Source organism: Rosa rugosa, chromosome 3 (assembly GCF_958449725.1).
Source record: "Rosa rugosa chromosome 3, drRosRugo1.1, whole genome shotgun sequence".
Taxonomy (NCBI): domain Eukaryota; kingdom Viridiplantae; phylum Streptophyta; class Magnoliopsida; order Rosales; family Rosaceae; genus Rosa; species Rosa rugosa.
This window is the reverse complement of record NC_084822.1, coordinates 20,193,671-20,217,997: the sequence shown is the minus strand read 5'-3', so window position 1 is coordinate 20,217,997 and position 24,327 is coordinate 20,193,671. Positions and strand designations below refer to the sequence as shown.

The window sequence follows — 24,327 nt, the reverse complement described above, 5'->3', positions numbered from 1 at the left end:
CAAACACTACTCATAATTACAATTCTCTATTGGTTAAATTCAATTGATGAATTTGACTTTTCATGGACGTTCAAATATTTAATAATTAATGAATACTAAAAATGCATGATTACATTAAAAGATACCTAACTATAAATAACAAAGAACTAGATCCAAATAATCTCTACATCGAACCATATAAGAATTCCTTCATTTCTACCAAAGTCCAAAACTATAAGCAAAAATGGCTTTGTTCTTTGGAAAGACAGTGCTACTCATGCTAGTTCTATCATTGACAGTAATGACAATTTCTGGTGAAGATATTGGACGCAAGACAAGGCATATCAAAATCTTAAATGATTTGGATGGAAACTTTCCCCTGACTGTTCATTGTAAATCTGCTGATGATGATATTGGTGAGAAAACCCTCCTCCGTGGTGCTGTATATGAGTTCAGTTTTCAACCCAAGGTCTTTCCGAGGACTACACTGTTCTTTTGTAGTTTTCAGTGGAATAGTATACTTCATCATTTAAATGTGTATTATGAGGGAATTGATTGCAGTGAGTGTTGGTATACTGTAAAGAAAGATGGCAAAAATATATGCAGATATGACTTTGCCGTTGGTCAGTATGACTTATGCAATGTCTGGAATGACTAACATGTATCATTCTTATGAATTAAAATAATAATAATAATAATGCTTTGTTTTATTGTTGTTGGAGGCTAATTGCTTGATAAAATCAATGGTCTAAAAATCGCTAGACGAAAGTCACAAAGTGAGGAAGGGCCTAGGAGCCTAGCGTCTATGTGCCTAGGTTGATTATTATTTTAATTTAATTTAATTATACAACATATAAATAAAAATGGAATAATATTAGCTCATTTACAAACCCAAATTTAAAAACAATTGGATTCTCTGCTCTAATTTTTTGTGCTATAATTTACTAGAGTTTTCATGAGGGCTACCATACCACCAAACTCAAATAGAATGGCTAAATTGAAGTAACCCAAAAATCTACTTTTAAGACCAAAACAGCAAATCTTCTAACCCATCATCTCTTATTCTTCCTCACTGCTTTCTACACGCTACAATGCCTAAAGCAAGTTTGCACTCCAATTCATGAACAAACCTAACACTACAATTAAGCAACACCTAGCTACAATTAACCAAATAAATCAAAACCTAAATAAAATAATTGAAAACAAATAAGATTTGATCATTTACAGATTTATAGGTGTTGATTTCAATATGGGTTATTCAAAACATCAACGTCTGAGTTTCTTTAAAGGCACATCTCTTCTAGATGACTAAGAGCGATCGTGAAGCTTATTTGGATCTTTGACTTGGAAGTTTGACAGTCAGCTCGAAGAGGAGGGGGGTACCTACAGAAAACCCTCCGATGCCTAAGTCAGTATTTATTTTAGTCGAGTGTAGTAGAAAGAATTAGAATGAGATGTCATACCTGGTCATCTTGCCCCCTGTTTATAGGTGCACTACGGCTTGGGCTGCAAGTAAACTTGCACGATAAGTCGCTGGTGACTTGGGTGGTAAGTCACGATTAATATTGTACTTATTCCTGTAACTATCACCATTTATGGCCAGAATTATTGCCGCACTTACTATTGTAATGATTGTCGTACTTACTGCTATAATCATTTTCACATTTATATTTGTCTTAATTGCAGGGCTAAAATATTTAACCAACCCACAGTCCTTTGGCACATAATATAAATGAGTAAGGTGATAATGGATCATCTTGCCTAATTCCCCCCTCGATGGCCTGATATAGCCTCAAACTTCCCTACCAACAGAAAAGAATAGCTGACAGTTTGGATTCTAGCCATAATCAGTTCAACCCACTCAGTTGCAAAACCTAACTTCAAGAGCATAGCTTGTAAAAAAGGCCACTTCAATCTATCATATGCCAATATCAAGTTTCAGCGAGAAATGTCCATCACCTCCTCTTCTATTATTGTGTAAATAATGAGCCAGTTTAGTTGCCACCAAAGTGTTTTCAAAAATTCAGAAATCAACTTATAAGGGACAAACGCACTCTGCAGCGAAGAGATAATATCTCTCAATATCTTGTTTAGCCTGTTAGCCAAAACTTTCGAACATACATTGCACAAGGTTATAGGTCGTAAATCTATTATATGCATGTTACGGGCTGCACAAGGTTATAGTCGTAAATCTATTATATGTTACGGGTATTTTACCTTTGGGATAAGTGTAATTTACCTCGCTGATCAAGACTCCTGAAGAGAGAAAATACCCCACTGCTGTACACACATCTGACCCAACTGTATTCCAATATTTTTGGAAGAAAAAGGGTAACATGCCATCAGGCCCCGACATCTTGGATGGATGCATATGAAATAAGGCTACCTTGATTTCATCATATGAGTACGATGTCATTAAGCGCTGATTCATAGAAGCAGTGACTTTTGACGGTACTGTATTAAGGATAAACTCCATCGCTTGTGTATTAACACCCTTACAATTTGTTAATGTTGAGAACTAGAATCTCTCGTTAACGTGAGAGAGAGAGACATGAGAAGTACAGTGGTTCATCTTCCACTTTGGGGAAGAATACATCTACTTGAAATGTTTGACTATATGTGTTTGGGCCTTGCTGCCCAAGTGGATTATATTAGTAATGGGATGGAGTCTAAGTGGGAGGAGGGATCCCTTTTATAAGTAAGGGAGCCACTCTCTTTTACATATTTTCCATTGTGGGACACAAAAGTTCTTATTCTAGGGTAGAAAACTTATCATGGAGGCATCTTGGCAAGGCCGGAAATGTGGCTTGCGAGGTCTTGGCCGCTTCCAACTACCACGGGGTAGCTTAGATGTTGGGCTATGGGATGCATGTCGCGGTTGGGTTCCACCATGGCTTGTGGGCCCCCTAAGAGGGTGTTACTTATGCTTGGTGACATAGTTATACTATAGGTATCTACAAGTCCCTGAAGTCCCCAAGTAAGAGAAGTTTCTTGGTTAGGGAGTTATAAATGTCATCAAGCATAAGTGACGTTCAGGCAGCGCCCCGCTCGTACAAGTCTCTGAACTCCGTAAGCAAGAAGGAAATCTTCAACCTTGTATGGTCAATACAGTGAGGGGAGGATGTCCTCAAATCACATAAAGTACCTGCAAAATAAAGCTAGAAGCATGTGCATGTAGACTTGATGACGTACATATTTGAGTTATGCCGATATGTGTTATTATGTATGTCATGAATGTACGGGGTACATGAGACATGATGATGTATATATGTAAATAATGTCAAATGTGTTTGACCATGACAGTTTGATAGAAAATGCGCATGGTTGTGCGAGCATAATAAGAATGAGCATATGAAGTGCATATGATGCGTAAATGCTGATGCACACAAGAAAATGAACGATGTCAAGTGGATGAGGTCCATCGCTCACATGGAAGCGAACAAGGGCAAGTGACAGAGAACTCTCTTTTACGTGGGAGTAAATGAGGATAAGTTAACGAGGGCTTGAGTTAACGCAGATTCTCATTTGAGTGGAAGCAAATGATGGTTGAGTTAATGAGGCTTGAGTTAAAGACAATGAGTAGAAGTAGGGACACCCATATAAGTAAAAGGCAATGAACCCAACTAAATTCCCATAATGTTTTGAATGGTTGTCAATGTTGGAGCTGGATACTTGCCTAAGAACATCAGAGACTTGCCTTTATTAACAGACTGTCCAGAATTAGCCGCGTACTCATTCATGCTCCTTCAGAAAGAGCATGAAGGCCGCGGCGGTTAGCTTGCAAGAAAATCATCACATCATTTGCAAATAGAATGTGCGAAGGTGGGGAACAACATCCAGGAGCTGCAATATTAGCGAAGTTGTGGTTATGCACATTTGAAGCTTTGATTCTTTGAACATTTTTTTTTCTGGTTTGATTGTTTCAAGTTCTTAGTTTGGTACATGGATGTGGAATGAATTTGCAGCACAATATTTTCTGGTGTGTACTTTATTTTGGAAGGTGGAACTGTGTTGGAACATTGAGTCTTTGACAGTTTAATCATCTTCTATGAGAAAATTCATTTATATACTTAAAATGGTATAGTTTAGCCACTTTGAGTTGCCTAGATAGTAAGCAAGCATTGGACCTGAAAATCTAGAAATGTGTTGATAGGTTTCCAGTTTTGGTGCAGGAATTGAGGAATCGACATAACCAAACCGAAATAACGGTTCGGGTTCTAGTCAGTTCTAGCATATCAAATTTGCAAAACCAAACCAAAAATATCATTTGCGGTTCGGATTCAGATCTGATTTTTTTTTTTTTTTTTAAAACTGGACTGTTCCAGACCTAGCTAAAACGGCGACAAAATTGGTTAATTTTTTTGATACAGTCATTCTACTTCATATTAATCATATCCAACGGTCAAAATGACAATTTTTTGTTTGCAGTTTAATTTAATTTTTTTTTTTTTAATTTACGAAGTTCATCTCCAATCGAAGGTGTATAGTCTAAATTATAGACCATGGATGTCTAAAATCCATCTAAATTATACTTCTTACTATTTGGATGAGCATATGAAGTGCATATGATGCGTAAATGCTGATGCACACAAGAAAATGAACGATGTTGACAGGACCCACCCCGGATTTCACCCTGAAATCCGAAGTGGCCCTGCGGGGCCCACCTTAGAAGAAATTCGACCAAAAATTTGGCGGAACTTCCCCTAAAATGGGCTACCCAAAACCTGTAGAAAGCATTTACACTTCTAAATCAAATCATCCTTATACTTCTGGAGCCACCCTGCTCCCCAACTCAACACCAATCTCCAATTCACAAAACACAAACCTCAACTTGAAAAACATAAATCCCATAGGTAATCAGAGCAATTCTAATAGAAAGGTAAATAAGGACAACCTAACTCAAAGGCAACCGCGGAAGCTAGGCTGTTGACTATGCCTCAACTCCAATGTACGCCCGACCTCAACTAATTTCGCCTGCAAACTGGGCATTTGAAACCGAAGGGCCCAGGGGAAAGTAATTGAAAAACACGTTAGCGTGAGTGGACAAAAATAAATAATTTAATATGAATAAACCAAAATAAAACTTCATACTTTCCCACATTTTTCGATATATAAAAAAAATCCGGATGCATGCAACATTTATAAAACACTTAAGAAAATAACCCGAAAAACGTTGAACTCCAGAAAACCGACTAGCCCCGCTAGTCACAACAACAGAGTAAAAGATTGAAATTTCAATACTCGAAAATATAAGTCCAGCCCCGCTGGTTAAGAAAACTCAGACTAGTCCCCGCTAGTCAAAAATAGTATAAGTAGGGGAAGATGATAGCCATACGAATAAGCCACTCAGGCTTGGTTGGGTGATAGCCTCCCAGGCTAAAGAACTCCCGTAACTCCCGTAATATACCCTTACGCCACTAAGTGTAGCGATAGGATACTGGGCTACAGAATTACTGTCACAGAGACAGTAACCTGCGCCACAAAGGCGGAAGGGCTACGGTGATCCCATCACCGCGCCACAAAGGCGGAAAATCAATGCTAGCATGATAAAATCACCCCTCAGTATGGCACAGGGAAACATAACCGAAAATCCAGTAAATCCAAAATACATAAGGCTTCCCCCATCTCTCGTAAAAGAATTTCCAACGACGTGTCCCACACGCCAAAAGTATCTCCAAATCAATAGCAAAAGGCGAGAAATAATAATAAATCGTAATCCCCGTAAACCGAAACAAAACAAATTCTAAAATCATCATCAAGGCATTCCCAATGCCAAAATCGAAAGTCGATAAATAAATAGGAAAGATCAATAAATCAACGGCGTGTCCCACACGCCAAAATATTCTCGGGTCAATAATGAATAAGCAAGGAAGTTCAATAATGAACTAATATTCCATTTTGGAAAATACCCTGGAAAATACTTTATTGAAAAACAACATAAATCATAATTTCAAATCCGAGCATAACAAAATTAATATCCGAAAGTCATAACCGAGATAATTCATAATCAATCTCAGAAAATCATTATTGAAAGCAAAACCACGAGATAAACCGAAATAAATTTCCGAAATCCATTCGTATGCTCGAAAGTAATATTTTAATTAGATAAAGCATTAATTCAAGAAAATAAACGCATGCATCATTATTTAAAACAAAAGTCCACTCACAGTACTATTCCGACGGTCACGTATACGAGTTCCTCTATCGAGCCAGAGCCCGGTACGACATCCTGTACACGATTATATTCCGTGAATAATTATTCAACAATTTAATATGATTCCTAAAATCAATTCCTCATAATTACCTCTCCACTTCTTCTCGGATGCAACCCAAATTATACTACTAATACCAATTCGTTAATTTAAAGGTTCCAAGGCAGAACCGAGAGATATCCGACGGCCGGATTCTCGTAATTCGATAATCGAAACCCTAAACTTCAAAAATTCATAATTAATTCCAAGCTTCTCCAAAATTCACCAAATTTAATATACAAGCTCTACAATATTTATAAGATTTAATGGGCTAAAAACTGGAATTAAAACACAGCCCAACACGCCTCCACGCGCCACCCACAGTGGCGGCGCGTGGGGCTCACGCGCCGGTGGCCACCACCTCCAATGGCCACCAAATTTGGATAGTAGCTTATACTCAACAAACCCAACCAACTTCCTAACTACAACATCATCCAATTTTACCTTGAAACAGTAGAAACCGGCTGGTGAAGTTTTTCCAGAAAAAACTCAAGAACCCTAGAATTTGAAATCGTCGATTCGACCTCCACACTGCAAATCGTGACTCAAGGCTAGGGGCAAAACAATCCTGGGCAAAAACCGAACCTTCGATGGTGATTTGGTGGTCGGGGACGGCCGGAAACGGTGGAATCGCCGGAAAGCTCAAACTGCCCCCGTGGACTTCCTTGCTTCGATTCGGGGTTTTCCGGCCAAATTGTTGAAAACCAAGGGCACCAGCGTGTTGAGGGGAAGGAGGCGACCCCGTGGTGGCCGGTTGATGGCCGGACGGCGGCAAATCGAAGGGGAAAGCAAACCGCCCGAAGAGGAAAGAGGGAGAGATCGGGGGAGAGGAGAGAGGAAGGTAGGTTTCCGGATTTGGAAACCTACCACAGTAAAATTTCCAAATTTATATATTTTTTTACCATGAACAGTAAATTTCTTAAATCACTCAAAACTTTCGCATACGAACTCCAATTTTTACGTACCACATATGCCCGCGCTCGGGTTAACGTCCTCTACAACTTTCATGAAGGAAATTTTCTCAAATTTTGGCCCGATCAAAAAGTCAACTTTTAGGGCCACTAAAAGTGCTTAAACGACAGTAAAAGTGAAAATAACGGTCGTTTACCGTCCAACTAACTTGTAAATTGGTAATTTAAGATACGGGACGTTACAGATGTATAGTGGATGAGATCCATCGCTCACATGGAAGTGAACAAGGGCAAGTGACCGAGAACTCTCGTTTACGTGGGAGTAAATGAGGATAAGTTAACTAGGGCTTGAGTTAACGCAGATTCTCATTTGAGTGGAATCAAATGATGGTTGAGTTAATGAGGCTTGAGTTAACGAGGTTGAGTTAAGTAAAGAATAGTGATCAGGGTTATAAAGCTAAACACGATTGTTTAACTTAATCAAATGTGAAAAAAATTCAATTGTTGGAAACAACAAATGGTAATAGAATTCAGTGCTCCACTAATGTGAGCTATGCCGAGGAGACATGAGTGTAAAACTCGAGAATGTCAGGAAGGCGTTAGCATAAGACTTGGGAAGTCGGTGAGGCGTGAGGCATGAACAGGTAGCTCGAGGATGATGTCATAAGGCATGAGCATAACTGTTGCTAATTCTTTTGGGCCATATGCACGAGTCCTTCAAGTCCCCAATCAAGGAGGATTTTCTTGGGGAGTTGATACCAAAGTGTGGCATTGTGTCGTATATCGACTATAAAGTGCGAGTGCGTCATCCACTTAGGATTTTGTTGGAGAGAACACTTACGGTTGGAAAATTGTTTGATGAGGGGAGTCTGCGTATGAGCAGTAGGTGTTAGGTGGCGAAGCCTAATCTTTAGGACCCAAGCCTAATCATGTTGGATATGTTCTAGAAAGTGGGGTGTAGTTGAGCGGGCAGGGCTGCTAAAGATGCTTTAAACTGTGCTTAAGAGCCCATTAATTATAGCATTCTCTCCTCATTGAGGACAATCTACACTTTTCACATCACTAAAGTGCTAGTTTTTTATTTTATTTTTTTATTACATCAACAACTGAGAATTACATCTACTAATCTTTTATGAGTCGAACTCACGACCTCACACTTACAAATGAGAGACTTTACCACTAGACCAAATGATACTGAGCTATAAAAGTGCTACTTAGATAATAAGTTGTAAACTTGATAAATTTGCATATGTGAACAATAAACTTTTGTTTTAATGTGAACTAGAAAAAAGAAAACAAAGAAAAAAATGCTCTCTCTTTCTCTCTCACATAGCTCTCCTCTAAGGTTTCTTGGCGCGCGGCAGCTTGGTATCTTTATTCTGGGATGCAGTTTTGACCTCTTCTCTAGGCTCTTATGAGGGTGGTGATAACTACACTTGGCAAAACACCATGTCGTACTAAATTTGTATCGTATATTTATCATAGAACATGATAACAAATCGTTAAGCTAACTTGTGGAGAATGCTAAACCAAAACCGAACCATTAAGTTGCATATTAACCGTTTAAACCAATAAGAAAAAAAAACTAAATCTTAACTTTAACAATCTTATAAACTTTTTTTTTTTTTGAGGTGAAGGAGGTCAAACTTTTATTGATATAGGAAAAAATTAAATGGTACATAGCTCTGAAGCAATGACATCTTGAATGAAACTAGGGACATTAGACCAGGGGAATTCCTGGTTATTAGTAGCAGCATAAGCAGCTATTGCATGTGCAGCTTTATTAGCATCACGTTTAACATGGACTAAACGCATCTAGTGGAGCAAGGCCACTTCATGCTTCAGGTCCTCATAAATTCTTCCCAACTCAAATGTATTGCTCATACCTCTTTGACATAGTTGTTGTTGCAGAAGGAGACAATCAGTCTCAACACTACTAGAATTTTTGCCTTTGACATCGGCCAGAAACCGATGTTAAAAAAAAAAACCATCCGATGTCTTAGTGGGTGTACATACCATCTATATTACATACCGCCAAGCATAATCAACGACCTCATAGGTGGGCCCCACGACATGGCTAGCCCCGCCTATGGCATGCATCCGGTAGGCCGACACCCGAGCTACGTTGTCATGGTGGAGGTCGGTCGGTACCTCGTAGGGAGGCCACCCTCCCATGCTCTCCAAGAGGCTTCAAGAGAAGCAATATATGTATTATAGTCCCACATCGAGGATATGTAAATAGAGTGGGACTTCCCTTAGCTATAAATGGAAGTCCTCCCATTCTTAGAAGGGATGGATCCATGATCCCTATACTTGTATTACTACAAAGGTCACTTGGCCTCACTCATAGTAAACTATCTAAGTGGAAGTAGCCTTGCCTCAAGAGCAAGGTGAACCACTATACATGCTTGTATCCCTCTCTCTCTCTCCCCATCATGCTTCTTAGTTACCGTATTCTCACACAGAAACATTGGCGCCGTCTGTGGGAATCGATACAAAAAGTCATGTTGCTCTTCCCGCTCATATTCAGCTCGCCCATGATTCCTATCATGCTTCATAGAAGGAGGGGCCCTATGTTTGGGTATGAACCTCCAACCTTGAGCAAGAGTCATGCACGGGTACTAACCCCACTTCTAAGCCTCGCACTTCTCCGGGAACTTCACGAGTCAGCAGGTACAAGGTCCACTTGCACCTATGCATATCCGGAGAGGAAGTCTTGCACACCATCGGTCTCGGTGGCATTCAACTTCTTGGATCCGTCAATGAGTCATGCTCGGGTACCATTTCACAACCCGCTCGGTACTTCAAAAATTAATCTTGGGACCAGGCCTTCCCCACAGCATCCTCACCTCTCGGTGACCTTCAGCGGTACCCTCTGCCTTCAGCGATACCCTCTACCTTCAGCGGTACTAGCTGTCCTTAGCGGTACCCTCTGACTCACCGGTACCCTCTGCCCTCAGGTACCATCTACCCTCACCGGTACCCTACCATCACCGATACCGATAGGCCACCAATTCTCCGGTACCAACTACCCTCGATGTCTTCAACCCATACCCCACCGGCATCTTCTTCACCTCTCGGTGACTCAGCCATGCATGCTCCCCGACCGGTACTTTCACTCAACTCAATTCTCTTGAGCATCACACTCCGGGAACCAAAAAAAAAAAAGGTGGAGAAGAGAATTTAGTTCGGAGTTTCTTTCTCCTTGGTCTACAAACTCGACAGTAGCTCCATGTACCAATGGCTAGTCCCGGTCGCTGGCAGTCCGAGTCCACTTCTCATCTCTACCCTCCTCGCCTCCCGACTAGATACCGGCCTTCCTCGCCCCCGGCAGCACCTGCACTTCCTAGTAGCAGCTTCGCTCCCCATGCCAGCACTTCACCTCACGTGCCAATCAATCTGCCTCCGGCACCCGGAACATCCCTCCCGGCATCAATTCTGCCACTCGGCATCGGTACTTTGCGAGAACTTCAGCGTGGTGGTTTCATCGGTACTTTGCTTAATGCATACTCAGCGGTATCTCAAAAAAAAAAAAAAAAAAAACTCTAGGCACCGGGGGACTTGTTTGGACACCCAATCCGTCCGGGACTGGTTTGGAACACCTTCATTGGCCATCACAACTTCATATGCAGGGCTCTTGCTTTCACCGGTACCCCTGCCATCACCGGTACCTGCTGGCCTCCTTCACCCACTACTCTCCGGGAATCAGACACGTCCGGGGTTTCAAAAAAAAAAAAAAAAAAAAAATTTAGACAAAACCCGAGCAGCCACCTGCATATCTCTTCCGGGCATCCCATTTGCAGCAGCTCCTTCCCATCAGCTTCTGTCAACCCAGTCGGCCCTCTCTATCCAAGGCTTCTGCTACCACGATAGTGCACATTCTCAGACAATCTAACGATCTATGATCCAGATAAGTCCCTTAAACTCATAAAGCTCAATGCTTGGGGTGGTAGTATATATATTGTTCTTCGAACTCATCTACAATTTGTGGCATGAACCGGTGCTTGGCACATGCGTATCAATACTTGATTATGCTTGCCTTCTACTTGAGCCACTTGGTTATATTCTTTTTCCTATACGCATATGTTGTTAAACTTAGCTGTCAATACCACCTTTAATGCTATCATAAGCAGCCATGTGTATCACATGATAACATGGTCAGCCATATTCCAACTGGCATTGCCATGCAAATCATGCATACGACTATTCTAAATATGTCTACTACTTATTCTTGCACCATAATTGATGTCTGCCCTATATATCATAAATATGAACAATCATATGCACAATTATATGTACTGTGCACTCACAATTGTTTACTATATCAATAAATTGGATCCCTACATATTGACTTGACAATTAAGCATATCTACTCCACTCATATATGGTCTCTGTGACCACACAATACAAACACAACCTCAATTTCTACATTACTTCTTCAAGTTTACCGGATAAATTATTGCTACTTGCCTTGCCTTGTCATGGCTACCCATGATTACTATTGCCATGCAATGGTTGTGAACTTGTGATCAGTATATGTCATGCACCAACCATGATTATTGTTATACAATCAATTCCTAATTTCCTTTTACCATGATCATTTAAGCTTCTCGTGTCAAGAATAATCATTTCCATACTTACATGGGCAATTCAATCCTTCATGCTATTTATATGGATTTAAATTGTCACTATATCTCTCAAGGCATACAAGCAAAATATATGTGATTCATCAATTCAACCATATGAATAGCTTGCTAATCACTTATTTTCTTTTGCCTTTGGAAGAAGCAAAATAACTCTAAACCGGGCATCTTCTTGTGCGTACAAGGCCAAGCAAGCTATCGATGATCATTTGTCGATTATATGGAGCGACATGTTTGGACAAACTCCAACATCATTTGGTTTTTTCAACAATTACAATATTTATGCAACTTCTTCACGGCTCCAGATAAGTCATCGTTCACGCTCCTTCAATTAGAGCTAATGCTATACTTTACATGCTTCAATAGCGATTACTATAATCTAAGCATGTCTTTAAGGTGCGATAATTTTTGGTAGCACATCCATTTATACCTACGTGTCATACTTTAATTTAATTGCCTGTCAATTAAAAAATTGCTACATGTATACATATGACACTAAATAAGTGTAACGTGCGGCACTTAAAATCCCCGCCCCGAGCGAGGTACCCCAACGGGGTCACGAGGCACAAGCCATCATTCTACCCGGGGCCATGCCACCGGGTACCGGAGGCCAAAGCCACCGGATACCCCAACGGGGTTACAAGGCTCAATCTCTGATTCTACCCGGGGCCATGCCACCGGGTAAAAGAGGCCTACAGGCCCTCATTCAACCCCATTGGGTTAAGGAGACTCAAGTCCTCACGTGACCCCACCGGACCACGCTGTACAAGCCCTCACTCTACCCTATCGGGTACTAGAGGCATCAAGCCCTCACTCTACCCTATCGGGTACGAGAGGCATCAAGCCCTCACCCTACCCTATCGGGTACAAGAGGCATCAAGCCCTCACTCTACCCCATCAGGTACTAGAGGCATCAAGCCCTCAGGCTACCCCATCGGGTACCAGAGGCATCAAGCCCTCATGCTACCCCATCGGGTACCGGAGGCACCAAGCCCTCATCTACCCTTCCGGGTACCGGAGGCCAAAGCCACCATGTACCTCAACGGGGTTACGAGGCTCAAGTCCTCAATCTACCCTTCCGGGTATCAGAGGCCCAAGTCCTCATTCTACCCTTCCGGGTATCAGAGGCCCAGGTCCTCATTCTACCCTTCCGGGTATCAGAGGCTCAAGTCCTCAATCTACCATTCCTGGTATCAGAGGCTCAAGTCCTCAATCTACCCTTTCGGGTATCAGAGGCTCAAGTCCTCAATCTACCCTTCCAGGTATCATAGGCCCAAGTCCTCATTCTACCCTTCCGGGTATCAGAGGCTCAAGTCCTCAATCTACCCTTCCGGGTATCAAAGGCCCAAGTCCTCACTCTACCATTCCGGGTATCAGAGGCGCAAGTCCTCAATCTACCCTTCCGGGTATCAGAGGCCCAGGTCCTCATTCTACCCTTCCGGGTATCAGAGGCTCAAGTCCTCAATCTACCATTCCTGGTATCAGAGGCTCAAGTCCTCAATCTACCCTTTCGGGTATCAGAGGCTCAAGTCCTCAATCTACCCTTCCAGGTATCATAGGCCCAAGTCCTCATTCTACCCTTCCGGGTATCAGAGGCTCAAGTCCTCAATCTACCCTTCCGGGTATCAAAGGCCCAAGTCCTCACTCTACCATTCCGGGTATCAGAGGCGCAAGTCCTCAATCTACCCTTCCGGGTATCAGAGGCCCAAGTCCTCATTCTACCCTTCCGGGTATCAGAGGCCCAAGTCCTCATTCTACCCTTCCGGGTATCAGAGGCTCAAGTCCTCAATCTACCCTTCCGGGTATCAGAGACCCAATACCCGGCCCAAGTCCTCATTCTACCCTTCCGGGTATCAAAGGCTCAAGTCCTCAATCTACCCTTCCGGGTATCAGAGACCCAAATCCTCATTCTACCCCATCGGGAACCATAGGCTCAAGCCCTCACCTCCCGAGCATTCTCTATACTTGGGGGACTTATTCATACCACTTATCACAAGTGGAGGTAGTACCCGACCGGGACTATCATTGAGCTTCACGCTCATACTTTCGTGTTATGGTCTATTAATGCAAATATTGAAATTTTTCACCTATTGTTGATCGCAACAATTAAATTTCTTTTACATCCCATTAATAAGACCATAGGACAAAACTCACACCCGCTCAACATGAGCGAGCACATCTCTTACGTTCCCGTTACACATGAGCCAAACAATCAGGTTATGGCTTATACGTTCGGGTTAAGTAAGTTAGAGTTCCTTCCTCTAACCTATACTTGGGGGACTATCATGGTCACGCCATAGTCTTGCTAGTATTGTCAATGGTTACTTCGATATCGGAGCTTCATTCTTAGCCTTACCGGCTTCGTCTACCGTAGCCTAAATCCAAATTCCTGTTTTACTACGTGACTTGGGGGACTCGGCGAGTAACAACACTCCCGATCCTAACACATATGTATCACGTGCATACAACATTACATATCATTATGTGTCATCGTGTTCATCACACATCTATGCATCATATGCACTTCGTTATACTATCATAACATATACATTTTCGACTTATACGTCGTATGTCAAACATTACATAATATGTGCATACACACATGGTGTAACATGCATCTCACATAAACATTCATGCACCTCGATGCATTTGACTCGAATGTCACTTCGATTGCCCTAGTGCAATCAATATGTTTTTTTTGCACTCTCATCTTATTTGCAGGTACTAGCTTGATGAGGGCCCCGGGACACCAACATACCCGTAGAGTCCCTTCTTACTTACGGAGTTGGGGGACTAGTATGGGTACGGTGTTCAACAAGGTCATCACTCATACTTGGCGGCATCACATTTAAACTCCCCAACAAAGAAGCGCCTCTTACTCGGGGACTTGAGGGACTTGTACATACCATCTATATTACATACCGCCAAGCATAATCAACGACCTCATAGGTGGGCCCCACGACATGGCTAGCCCCGCCTATGGCATGCATCCGGTAGGCCGACACCCGAGCTACGTTGTCATGGTGGAGGTCGGTCCGTACCTCGTAGGGAGGCCACCCTCCCATGCTCTCCAAGAGGCTTCAAGAGAAGCAATATATGTATTATAGTCCCACATCGAGGATATGTAAATAGAGTGGGACTTCCCTTAGCTATAAAGGGAAGTCCTCCCATTCTTAGAAGGGATGGATCCATGATCCCTATACTTGTATCACTACAAAGGTCACTTGGCCTCACTCATAGTAAACTATCTAAGTGGACGTAGCCTTGCCTCAAGAGCAAGGTGAACCACTATACATGCTTGTGTCCCTCTCTCTCTCTCCCCATCATGCTTCTTAGTTACCGTATTCTCACACAGAAACAGTGGGTGATGTTAAAGATCACAAACAACCAGACATCGGTCAAAAACCGATGTCCAGTTCAAAAATAGACATCGAATAAGCTTATGGAACCGATGTAAAAACCGTTATTATGATGACATATTAGTGTGTTTAGATATTGTTAAACCTTCATATTTTGACATTTAATGCTTAATGAAGTATAGGTCCAATAGCAGAAGTATTCAGTTTAACATCGTTACTCAAATTAGAAATGATGTGTTATATGGTGTCAAACATCGGATTCTTTTCATTTTGCCTACGGTTTGTGAGGTTCACGCATATTTTCTATATATCCCACTATTTAAGATTCAATCTACATTCCTTAGTATTATATGAACGATGTGCAAGATTATAATAAACATCGTTTCCTTTGATGAAGTGATGTCCATTTTACTATATTACATCAGGTTTTAGGTTAACGACGATGTCCATATTAATAGTAGACATCGTTTCCCAAATTGTAAATCGATGTCCATTTTGATTCTAGACATCATTTCCCAAATTGTAAATCGATGTCCATATTGATGCTATACATCGTTTTTGCATTGTAAATCAATGTCCATATTGATACTGGACATCGTTCCCTGTAGTTTACATCGACGTCCATTAGTTTTTTTAACATCGCTTCTTACTCAATATGTCGTTATCCATGAAAAACGAGACATCAATTTTTGTTTCGAAACTGATATATTATCTCTTTATTGACATCGTTTTTGTAGTTTAACACTGATTTGAAACAGGTGTATATACATCATATCCTTTATATGAGATGATGTCCAGAAAATTTGTAATTACTGCTAAAATGCTTGTAATCCACATTCGACAACATGAAATTCTGAATTAATTGAATATGGGGCATTGCATTAATTTCTGTCCAACATATAAGCCTGTTAATAGTTCCAAAAATAGGCAAAAAACCCCAACCTACATCATGGCTAGCCCAAAACAGACAATTGCAATAACTATATGCAGTTTAGTTCACCGGCAACTGTACAACGTTCCACTTCAAAATGATTCTACAAAATCTAGCTAGCCGTACTCAAAATCACTTTGGTAGAGTCAGCATCTATAGCAAAGTCTGCAAATAGTCAGCTACTTCAATGCGGACCTAGTCAAGTTCCTCTTGGGTGTATACTTTCCGAGTCTTTGCTGCCCACTATGAATGTATTCAATAACATAAGTCATAATCAACGGGTAAACGCACTATTTATAATTAAACCAAAGTTTTCATCAAACTATAATGCATATACCAAACTATGTCATTATCTAGCAGAAAATTACTTGGTTATAGACAATTGAAAATAAAAAACCAATGACACAATACTAGTAACACCTGCAAAGAAAAGACAACAAGTCCAACATCCAGAATTAAGGTATTCCATGTTTGCTGTTAAAGACTTTCTACTATCAATTCTGATATACATATATAATCAAGAATAAAAAGCGAAAGCAAAGGGTAAGACTCTTAAATTTAATGGTCAAAAGCAACTGGAAAAAGAAAATGTAAAATGATAACCGGAGATTTCAAACAAGCATGAGCAATAGAATTCAAGTAAAGTAAAATTATACCTGTGGCTAGATATTTTGGGGCTGCATATCTATATGTGTCCATCACCCTAGTAGAGACATGGCTTTTATCACCTGTTGGCCCATCCTTGGCCAAGCCAAAATCTGACAGCTTTGCATTGTTTTGGATGATACAAAAAGAATTCTCAGAATAGCTGACATGGAAGTCATGATTTTATCTAACATGTAAACCGAGGAACTAACCTCTGCTTCACTAAATCTACCAGTACTATATATCCTCTCAAATAGCTCACCACCAGCTGCATATTACATGACAGTAGCTAAATGACTTGGAGTCAACAAGACCTGCAGCAAAACAAGTATACTTCAAGCATTCATCTCAAGACTGCCTTATCTGAGCTCCTTGGTGCTCACTTTGTGTTTGATAATTATCATCTTGGAGTTATCTTTACATAAGATTAGTGTAATATGGTTTCCAAAACACCACAATAACAAGCTGGAATGCTCAAAACACACCATACATACTCCAAAGTGCCTGTACCCACACAATTAACTCAATACTAGCTGATTACCTCTTTGAACCTGACAATATTTGGATGCCTCAAGGATCTGTGATTTATGGTTTCCCTCTTAACATTCTCATCAATCTGCAAACCACAAAACCAAAACAAGATTCATATCCATAAATGCACTAGTACAGAAAAGAAGTCAGATCAACTCTACAAATGAATAAAAAACACAAAATGATTTCAGTCACTTATTTTAAGGCAACTACCTTAATTATGAAAACAATGTCCCATTCTAAACCTTTTGATTGCATGAAAATGAAATAGAAAGATAGTAAGTTAATGCAATAATGTTTGCAGGAATCTAGAGGGGAACCAATTGGAGTAACAGCATATATAATAGAATTAGGGAGTTTTGAGTGAGAGATGTAGATTAACAAAACCTGATGGATGGTAGTCAAGGTAACAGAAGTCTCATTGTCATGTCTTCGGGAGCGAAAGTTTTCACTCTCCTGCTCAGATATGTAGTCAATGAAAGCTTTGTGTAATAGGAACTGAAGAACCTGCAATAGGAACAAAAAATTGAAAACCACATCATCCAGTATTCTGACTCATACTTAAGAAACAGAAGCACAACTGTTAAAAATGCCATCGAAAGATATCCATATAACTATGCTGAAAAGCATCCCTTATTAATCCACAACTAAAGAACCATGGTTTTGAAACTTTTCGAGTCAAAGCTGCAATTGTGAGGCAGGGGATAAGTAAGGATGGTTAGGTTTCTGTAACAATTCAACTACTTAACAGATTTATGGTAAAAAGATTTAAAGAAAAGAAAATAGCTATGTAAAAGACAATACTAGTATAAGCACAATATGCAGAAATGGTAAACAGAACTTGACAGGGTGACTCATGACTATGAAAACTAATATACTGCTTTTGGAGAAACAAAATGAGGCCTCAAGATAACAAGTACATAAATTTCCGGGAAATATGACTAAGACCATATTGCTGCCAACCAAGTAACCAAAAGGTCAAGTATCATACCAAATCCCGATTCTGTAATGGTATCACATATCCATGTCATTGTCAACGCACCACAGACCAATAACATACTTGTCAGCAACACATGCTTGACCCTGCAATATCCCAGAAATACAAACATCTTCAATACGTAACGTCACATTAGCAAGATACCAGCTTCTTGGCAGGAACAAAAATCCCTATAAGTTGAGGATCAGATATGTTGAACACAGTAAAATGTAATAAGACCATGAAATTAAAATAATAAAAAGTAAAAAGATCCATGCTAAGTAAAAAAAACCTGACATAACAAAGTACCTCAGTTGTTAAACGTCTGTTTAAGCCAACAACATTATCAAATATCTCATATCTTTCTCTTTCAAGCATTTTCTCAGTAACTAATGTTGCACATTATGAATTTATCAAAAACTTTACAACATCACCACTTACCGAAACGTAATCGAAGCAACAAATTATACGTAGGTGTATTTTTAGCGAAACATAAAGCGAAAATCAATTTCGAAATCGGATTGAGTTAAAAATAGACCAATATTTAGCACAATATACAAACCTCCAGCAATCATTGAGGCGGAAATGATGTCCTCACAACTGTGTAGCTTGAGAACTGTCAGCATTCGCAGTCTTCAACCAATGAAATAAAACCATAAATAAGCTAAAGAAATCGCAAATCCTAAAACCTGGACATCCATATCTGAATTTCTATCTTCAACCAAACAATATTCGATCTACAACCTTCAATATCAAATTCGAACAATCTTACATTTAACATGCAATCGCTAAATCACCAACAAACACCGCAAATCAAAAATCATATTGGGGTTTGGATGCTACATACAAAGGAAAGGGGATAAGACCTCAGCAGACTCGATGTCGACCTCTTCGAGCATGTCGGGGTACAAGGAGAAGTAGCCGTCAACGAAAATCTGGTGGTGCCTGAGCCGGTGGTCCACCTTGACTCTCTAAACCGCTCCTTGAGCCGCTATACGGAGAGGGCGTTGGTCTTCCTCAGATCTCCGCGCTCGCAGCAGCCATCGAATTTCCTTATTCGACAGAGAGATTGAGAGAAGGATTCTTCCCCTTCTTGCAATCTTATGAGATCTTAGAGAGAGAGAGAGCTTGCCAGCGGTTAATGAGGGAGAGAGCGGGAGTGAGCAGAGGAGAGGGAGGCGGTGGTGGCCGTGAAAAGAGAGCGGAAGAGAAGAAGGAGTTGGCTAGGGTTACGGGAAAGAGCTCGACAAAAAATGGGTCGCTAGTTCTTTCGGAGATAAAGTGAGTAAGGATGAAAAATGGGCTGCCAGAGAGAGTGGGAAAACTGGCCTAAGTGTGGGAAATGAAAATTTTGTTCCCCCCCCTGTCTAAATTTTTAACTTAGTCTTTTCCGCGTTTTTTTTAAATTTCAGAATCAAATTGTAGACATCGGTCAACAGTAATAAACGATGTCAATTATATGCATATAAATCGGAATTCGAGGAATCGATGTTAATGACATTTTTTTACATCGCATGAATTCCTCACCGATGTAATTGTCGTGATGTCTAAGAGCAAAATTCTAGTAGTGATAATAACTAGACAAATGGAGTTTGTAGCATTATATGCCAGAGCAACCTTGCAGGATAACAGTTCTGCATGTTCTGCCAAGAGCAAATGGGATAAATGCCTCCCAGAAGCATACAAGAAACTACATGCAGAGTCCCTTACTAAAAAAACATTTCAAATGAGACAAGGATTGCAACCTTCCAATACGATGACCAAGGCTGGTTATAAAGTTGTTTAATACAAGCTCAGGTTCATGACTAGTTGGATTTCCATGATTCTTCACACACACCAAATAAAGAAACATGAAAGAAAATGATAGTCAACACACACCCTACATTAATTTTCTAGAGATGAAAAATTAATACTTGGCAGAATTTTAGTATGTTGGACTCTTTCAGATACAATTGTAATTTAACTAAACAACTATGATAAACTAGACTCTAAGAGATCAGCTAGCTGAATCTTCATATCACATCAGATGACGTGGATCTAATTGTGCAAGAAGAGAATATAATTCACTGGTAGAATAAAAACCATAGAGAAAAACAATAGCACATCCTTATCTAAATCCAAATCGCAAATTAGAAATTCAAAAGAAATCCATATCCGAATACCAAACATGTATATCAACAGAGGCGAGATCTAACAAGTTACAAACCTTAAGCAAATGAACAGGTCATGCATGACTCGGAGACAGAAACTGATGTTGACTTCTAGCAAGGGGAACTGCCCGGAGATAAACGATCACTAACTGACAGATCTAACGACAACCAATATGGCTGTGCAACCGCGAACTACAATCAAGACTTAGGTCGAGATTTTCTTCACCTTCCTCCGCTGCATCATTTGGTGGATGAGTTAACACTCGCCGTTGGATGGAGGATGACGAACTGACGATGGCAGTGGAGGGAGGAGAAGAGGCGAGGAAAGAGAGACGACTAATTCCCAAAACTCTTATATCACAATATGAAACCAGTGGACACAATCCAAATTGAAAAAAACCAGTGAGCACAATCGATTGGCGACAGACGGGTTTATTTTTATTTTAATTATAAAAATATTAAAAATAAATATTTAATTAAGTTTGTGTGGACCCGTGCGTGATAAAGCCTCACTAATGGTACTCTTTGAAACGGAGTCCGAATTTGTCCGTGGTTATTTTGTTCCCCAAGCCCTCTTATGGGACGGAGGGTGTCGTTGTTGTGCTACTATACTCTGATTTTGGTGGGCAACATCATATTTGCTACTAAAGACTACTGACCGTCCCTATTGAGCTTATAAAAGCCACGAAAGTTGTGTGTAGTGCCCAATACTGTTGTGGCCATAGGCCAAATAGCTAGTAATGAGTCCACCCTTCTTTGAATGATTAACAAAAGCACCATCAATGTTTACTTTCAACCAACCTGAAGGAGGAGCTGACCATTTCGTAACTCTTCCAGAACATGGAGCTCCTTGAATCTTTGTATTGTGGAAAAGAAAGTTACTAAGTCTGGTAGAAGTCATGAGAGCTATATCACACGTTGCGGTAATTTTGTTTTCCCAAATTCCCCAAATGAAAAAGAGAAGTTGTGCAAATGATGTCTTTGACAACTTCTCAGAACATAACCTGAACCATTCAATAATATCACACTGATCTGAATCTGTATTAAAATAGATCCTAGCCAAGTCTGCATTTGAGGACAGAACAGCTCTTGTACAGTTACAATTTCGACTCAAGCGCAAATTTGACTCATTCTTCATATTACATAGAGCACAAATTTGTGAATCCAAGATGACATGTCTTGAAGCTAATCTATCCAAAGTGGGTAGAATATTGTGACATATTTTCTAGCTAGTAACCTTAGCCGTACTAGGGATTTTAGCATGCCAAATCTTCTTCCAGAGTCTTTGATTAGATTCAATAGAAGGAGGAAAAATAAAGTAACTTTTGAAAAAGCAAAACGGTAAACATACCTTTCTTCTCCAAATGCCAAATCCTTCTATCTTCAGGACTTATAACACTCAATGGAATAGAGAGAACAGTTGCAGCATCATAAGGTGAGAATATAGTATGCACCCTGTGTTCGTCCCATTGGCTAGGAAGTAGTACCAGTTCATTAACTCGTGATAATAAATCAGGGTTGCTGACAATTAGCTGAGGCTTATGAAGCACGGTACCTAACATCCAATCCGACCAAATAAAAACCTTATTACCATCTCCAATCTGCCACCTTGAATCCTCCCTCAATAACCTCTAGAAGTGAAAATACTACGCCATAAGTATGAAGGTGAAGCATGTTCTTCAGCATCCAAAAAGAGCCATTAGGAAAATAACGAGCTTTGTAAAGTCGAGCCACCAAAGAATCCGAATTATCAATCACTCTCCAAGCTTGCTTTGCAAGCATTGACATGTTAATTCTTCCACTCCACAGTTTACCCTGCCAATTCTTCAACTTTTCTGCCAGTCTCTCCTTGATATATTGAAAAGTAGCAGTCTTTTTAAGCCCAACATAAGTTGGGAGCCCCAAATACCTCTCATGGGACTCAACAATTTCCACCCCTAATAAATTAGCTACTATAGCTTGCTCATCTGCAGAAACATTTTTACTGAAAGCAACAGAACTCTTATTGAAATTCACAACTTGACCTGAAGCTCTTCTATAAACCTCAAGAACTTCTTTAATCTAAAAGCAAGCCTCCAGATTAGCTTGAGCATAAAGCATGCTATCATCTGCAAATAACAAATGATTTACTGATGGAGCATTCCTACAAACTGCAATTCCTAGCAATAAATCCCTACTCTGCTTCTGTTGTAAAAGAGCAGAGAAACCTTCAGCGCCCAATAAAAACAAGTAAGGTGATAGAGGATCACCCTGTCTCAAGCCTCTATTAGGAATAACCAAACCCCTGGGTTTCCCTCTAACCAAGAAGGAATAACCCACAGAACTCACGCATTGCATAACTAGATTAATCCAAGATTGTGCAAAGCCAAATCTAACCAGAACCTTTCTGAGAAAGCTCCACTCCATCCAATCGTATGCTTTACTGAGATCGAACTTTAAGGCCATGTAACCATCGTGCCCTTTTTTTTTGTTATGAACATAATGTGCAACTTCGTTAGCTACCAATATATTATCAGTAATTAATCGGCCAGGGACAAATGCACTCTGAAAAAGGAGATATAATGGTAGGAAGGATAGTTTTCAACCTGTTAGCTATGACCTTGGAGCACAACTTATAGATAACATTATAGAGAGTAATGGGGCGCAGATCAGCCGTATTTTCAAGATTCTATACCTTAGGTATAAGGCAGATATGTGTGAAGTTGATCTGCTTAAGCAAAAAACCTGTATGTAAAAAACTCTGGACAGCTATGGTCACATCTTTCCTAATTGTATCCCAATAGTGTTGAAAAATTAAGGGCGACATTCCATCTGGACCTGGGGATTTTGTAGGATACATTTGAAAAAGAGCACAGCGCCCTTCGTTTTCCATATACTGAGCACACAAAAGCAAGTTCATATCACTAGTAACAGATGGTTGAATAGCTGCTAGAGTAATCTCCACTGCCTGAGTATCAATGGAAGTAGCAGTAAACATCTTAGCAAAATAGCTAGACACCACCTCTTCCATACCATCATCATCATCATGCCACTGCCCTGAAGCATCAAACAACACCAAAAGGTTATTTTTCCTCTTCCATTTAGCTGCTTTCCTCTGAAAAAATCCCAATTGCGATCTCCTTCTTTTAACCATGTTACTTTAGCCCGTTGCTTCCAGAAAGCTTCTTCTTATGATAACAAGGTTTGAAGCTTCACCATCAAATCCTTCTTTTCAATATGAATTGCCTCTGACATAGGCTCATCCATTAACGCCTCCAGTTTACCTCTTACCTCCATCATCTGCTGTTGGTGCAAATGAAAGGTTTCCTACTGCCATTTTTCTAATGCACCTCTTGTTTTCGTAATCTTCCTAGTCAAGCTATACATAGGAGCACCAAGAAACTCAATTTGCCAATTGTCTGACACAAGAAGGTCACACTCCTGATGTTGAAGCCAGAAGGACTCAAATTAAAACGATGACGTCTTGGACGCTTCGGCAGAGGAACATAACTAGCTTGAAGTAGAATTAGCATATGATCAGAATCACTTGGAGGAAGGTGTTTGACTCTTGCATATCCGAAAATATCATTCCAAGAATTTGTACCAACTGCCCTATCAAGCCACAATTGAGTCTCAGAGTTCCACCATGTCATCTTAGAACCCTGAAACCCCAAATCCTAGTGATCACCACAGCCCAAAGATTCCCTGAACCCCTCATCCGTCGTTTTGGACGTAGTGGACCATTGAGTTTCTCACTATTATTGAGAATCTTGTTGAAATCCCCAATGATAACCCACGGGAGAGAGTCCATACCACACAAATCCTTCAGCAACAACCAAGACCAATCACGCTCAGACGTCCAAGCGTAACCGTAAAAACAAGTTAATCTCCATCGAGGCTCACCCGAACTAGCCCCTATTTCCACATCAATATGGTGATGCGATGAAGTTCTCACCTGCAAGTTCACGTTGT

General features: G+C 40.4%; 1 protein-coding gene and 1 long non-coding RNA gene across 2 annotated transcripts; one reads left to right on the top strand and one right to left on the bottom strand.

Moving 5' to 3' along the window:
- The first annotated feature begins 223 nt into the window (after positions 1-223).
- On the top strand, positions 224-637 carry LOC133737402 (S-protein homolog 2-like). Its single transcript, XM_062164961.1, has one exon. It carries the CDS (start codon positions 224-226, stop codon positions 635-637), a length of 414 nt encoding a protein of 137 aa, XP_062020945.1.
- Positions 638-16,042: 15,405 nt separating this feature from the next.
- Positions 16,043-17,337, bottom strand: LOC133735566 (uncharacterized). Its single transcript, XR_009859131.1, has 3 exons — positions 17,261-17,337; positions 16,731-17,033; positions 16,043-16,317 (listed from the first exon to the last, which is right to left on the bottom strand). It is a non-coding gene; the product is annotated as an uncharacterized LOC133735566 (long non-coding RNA).
- Positions 17,338-24,327: the final 6,990 nt, after the last annotated feature.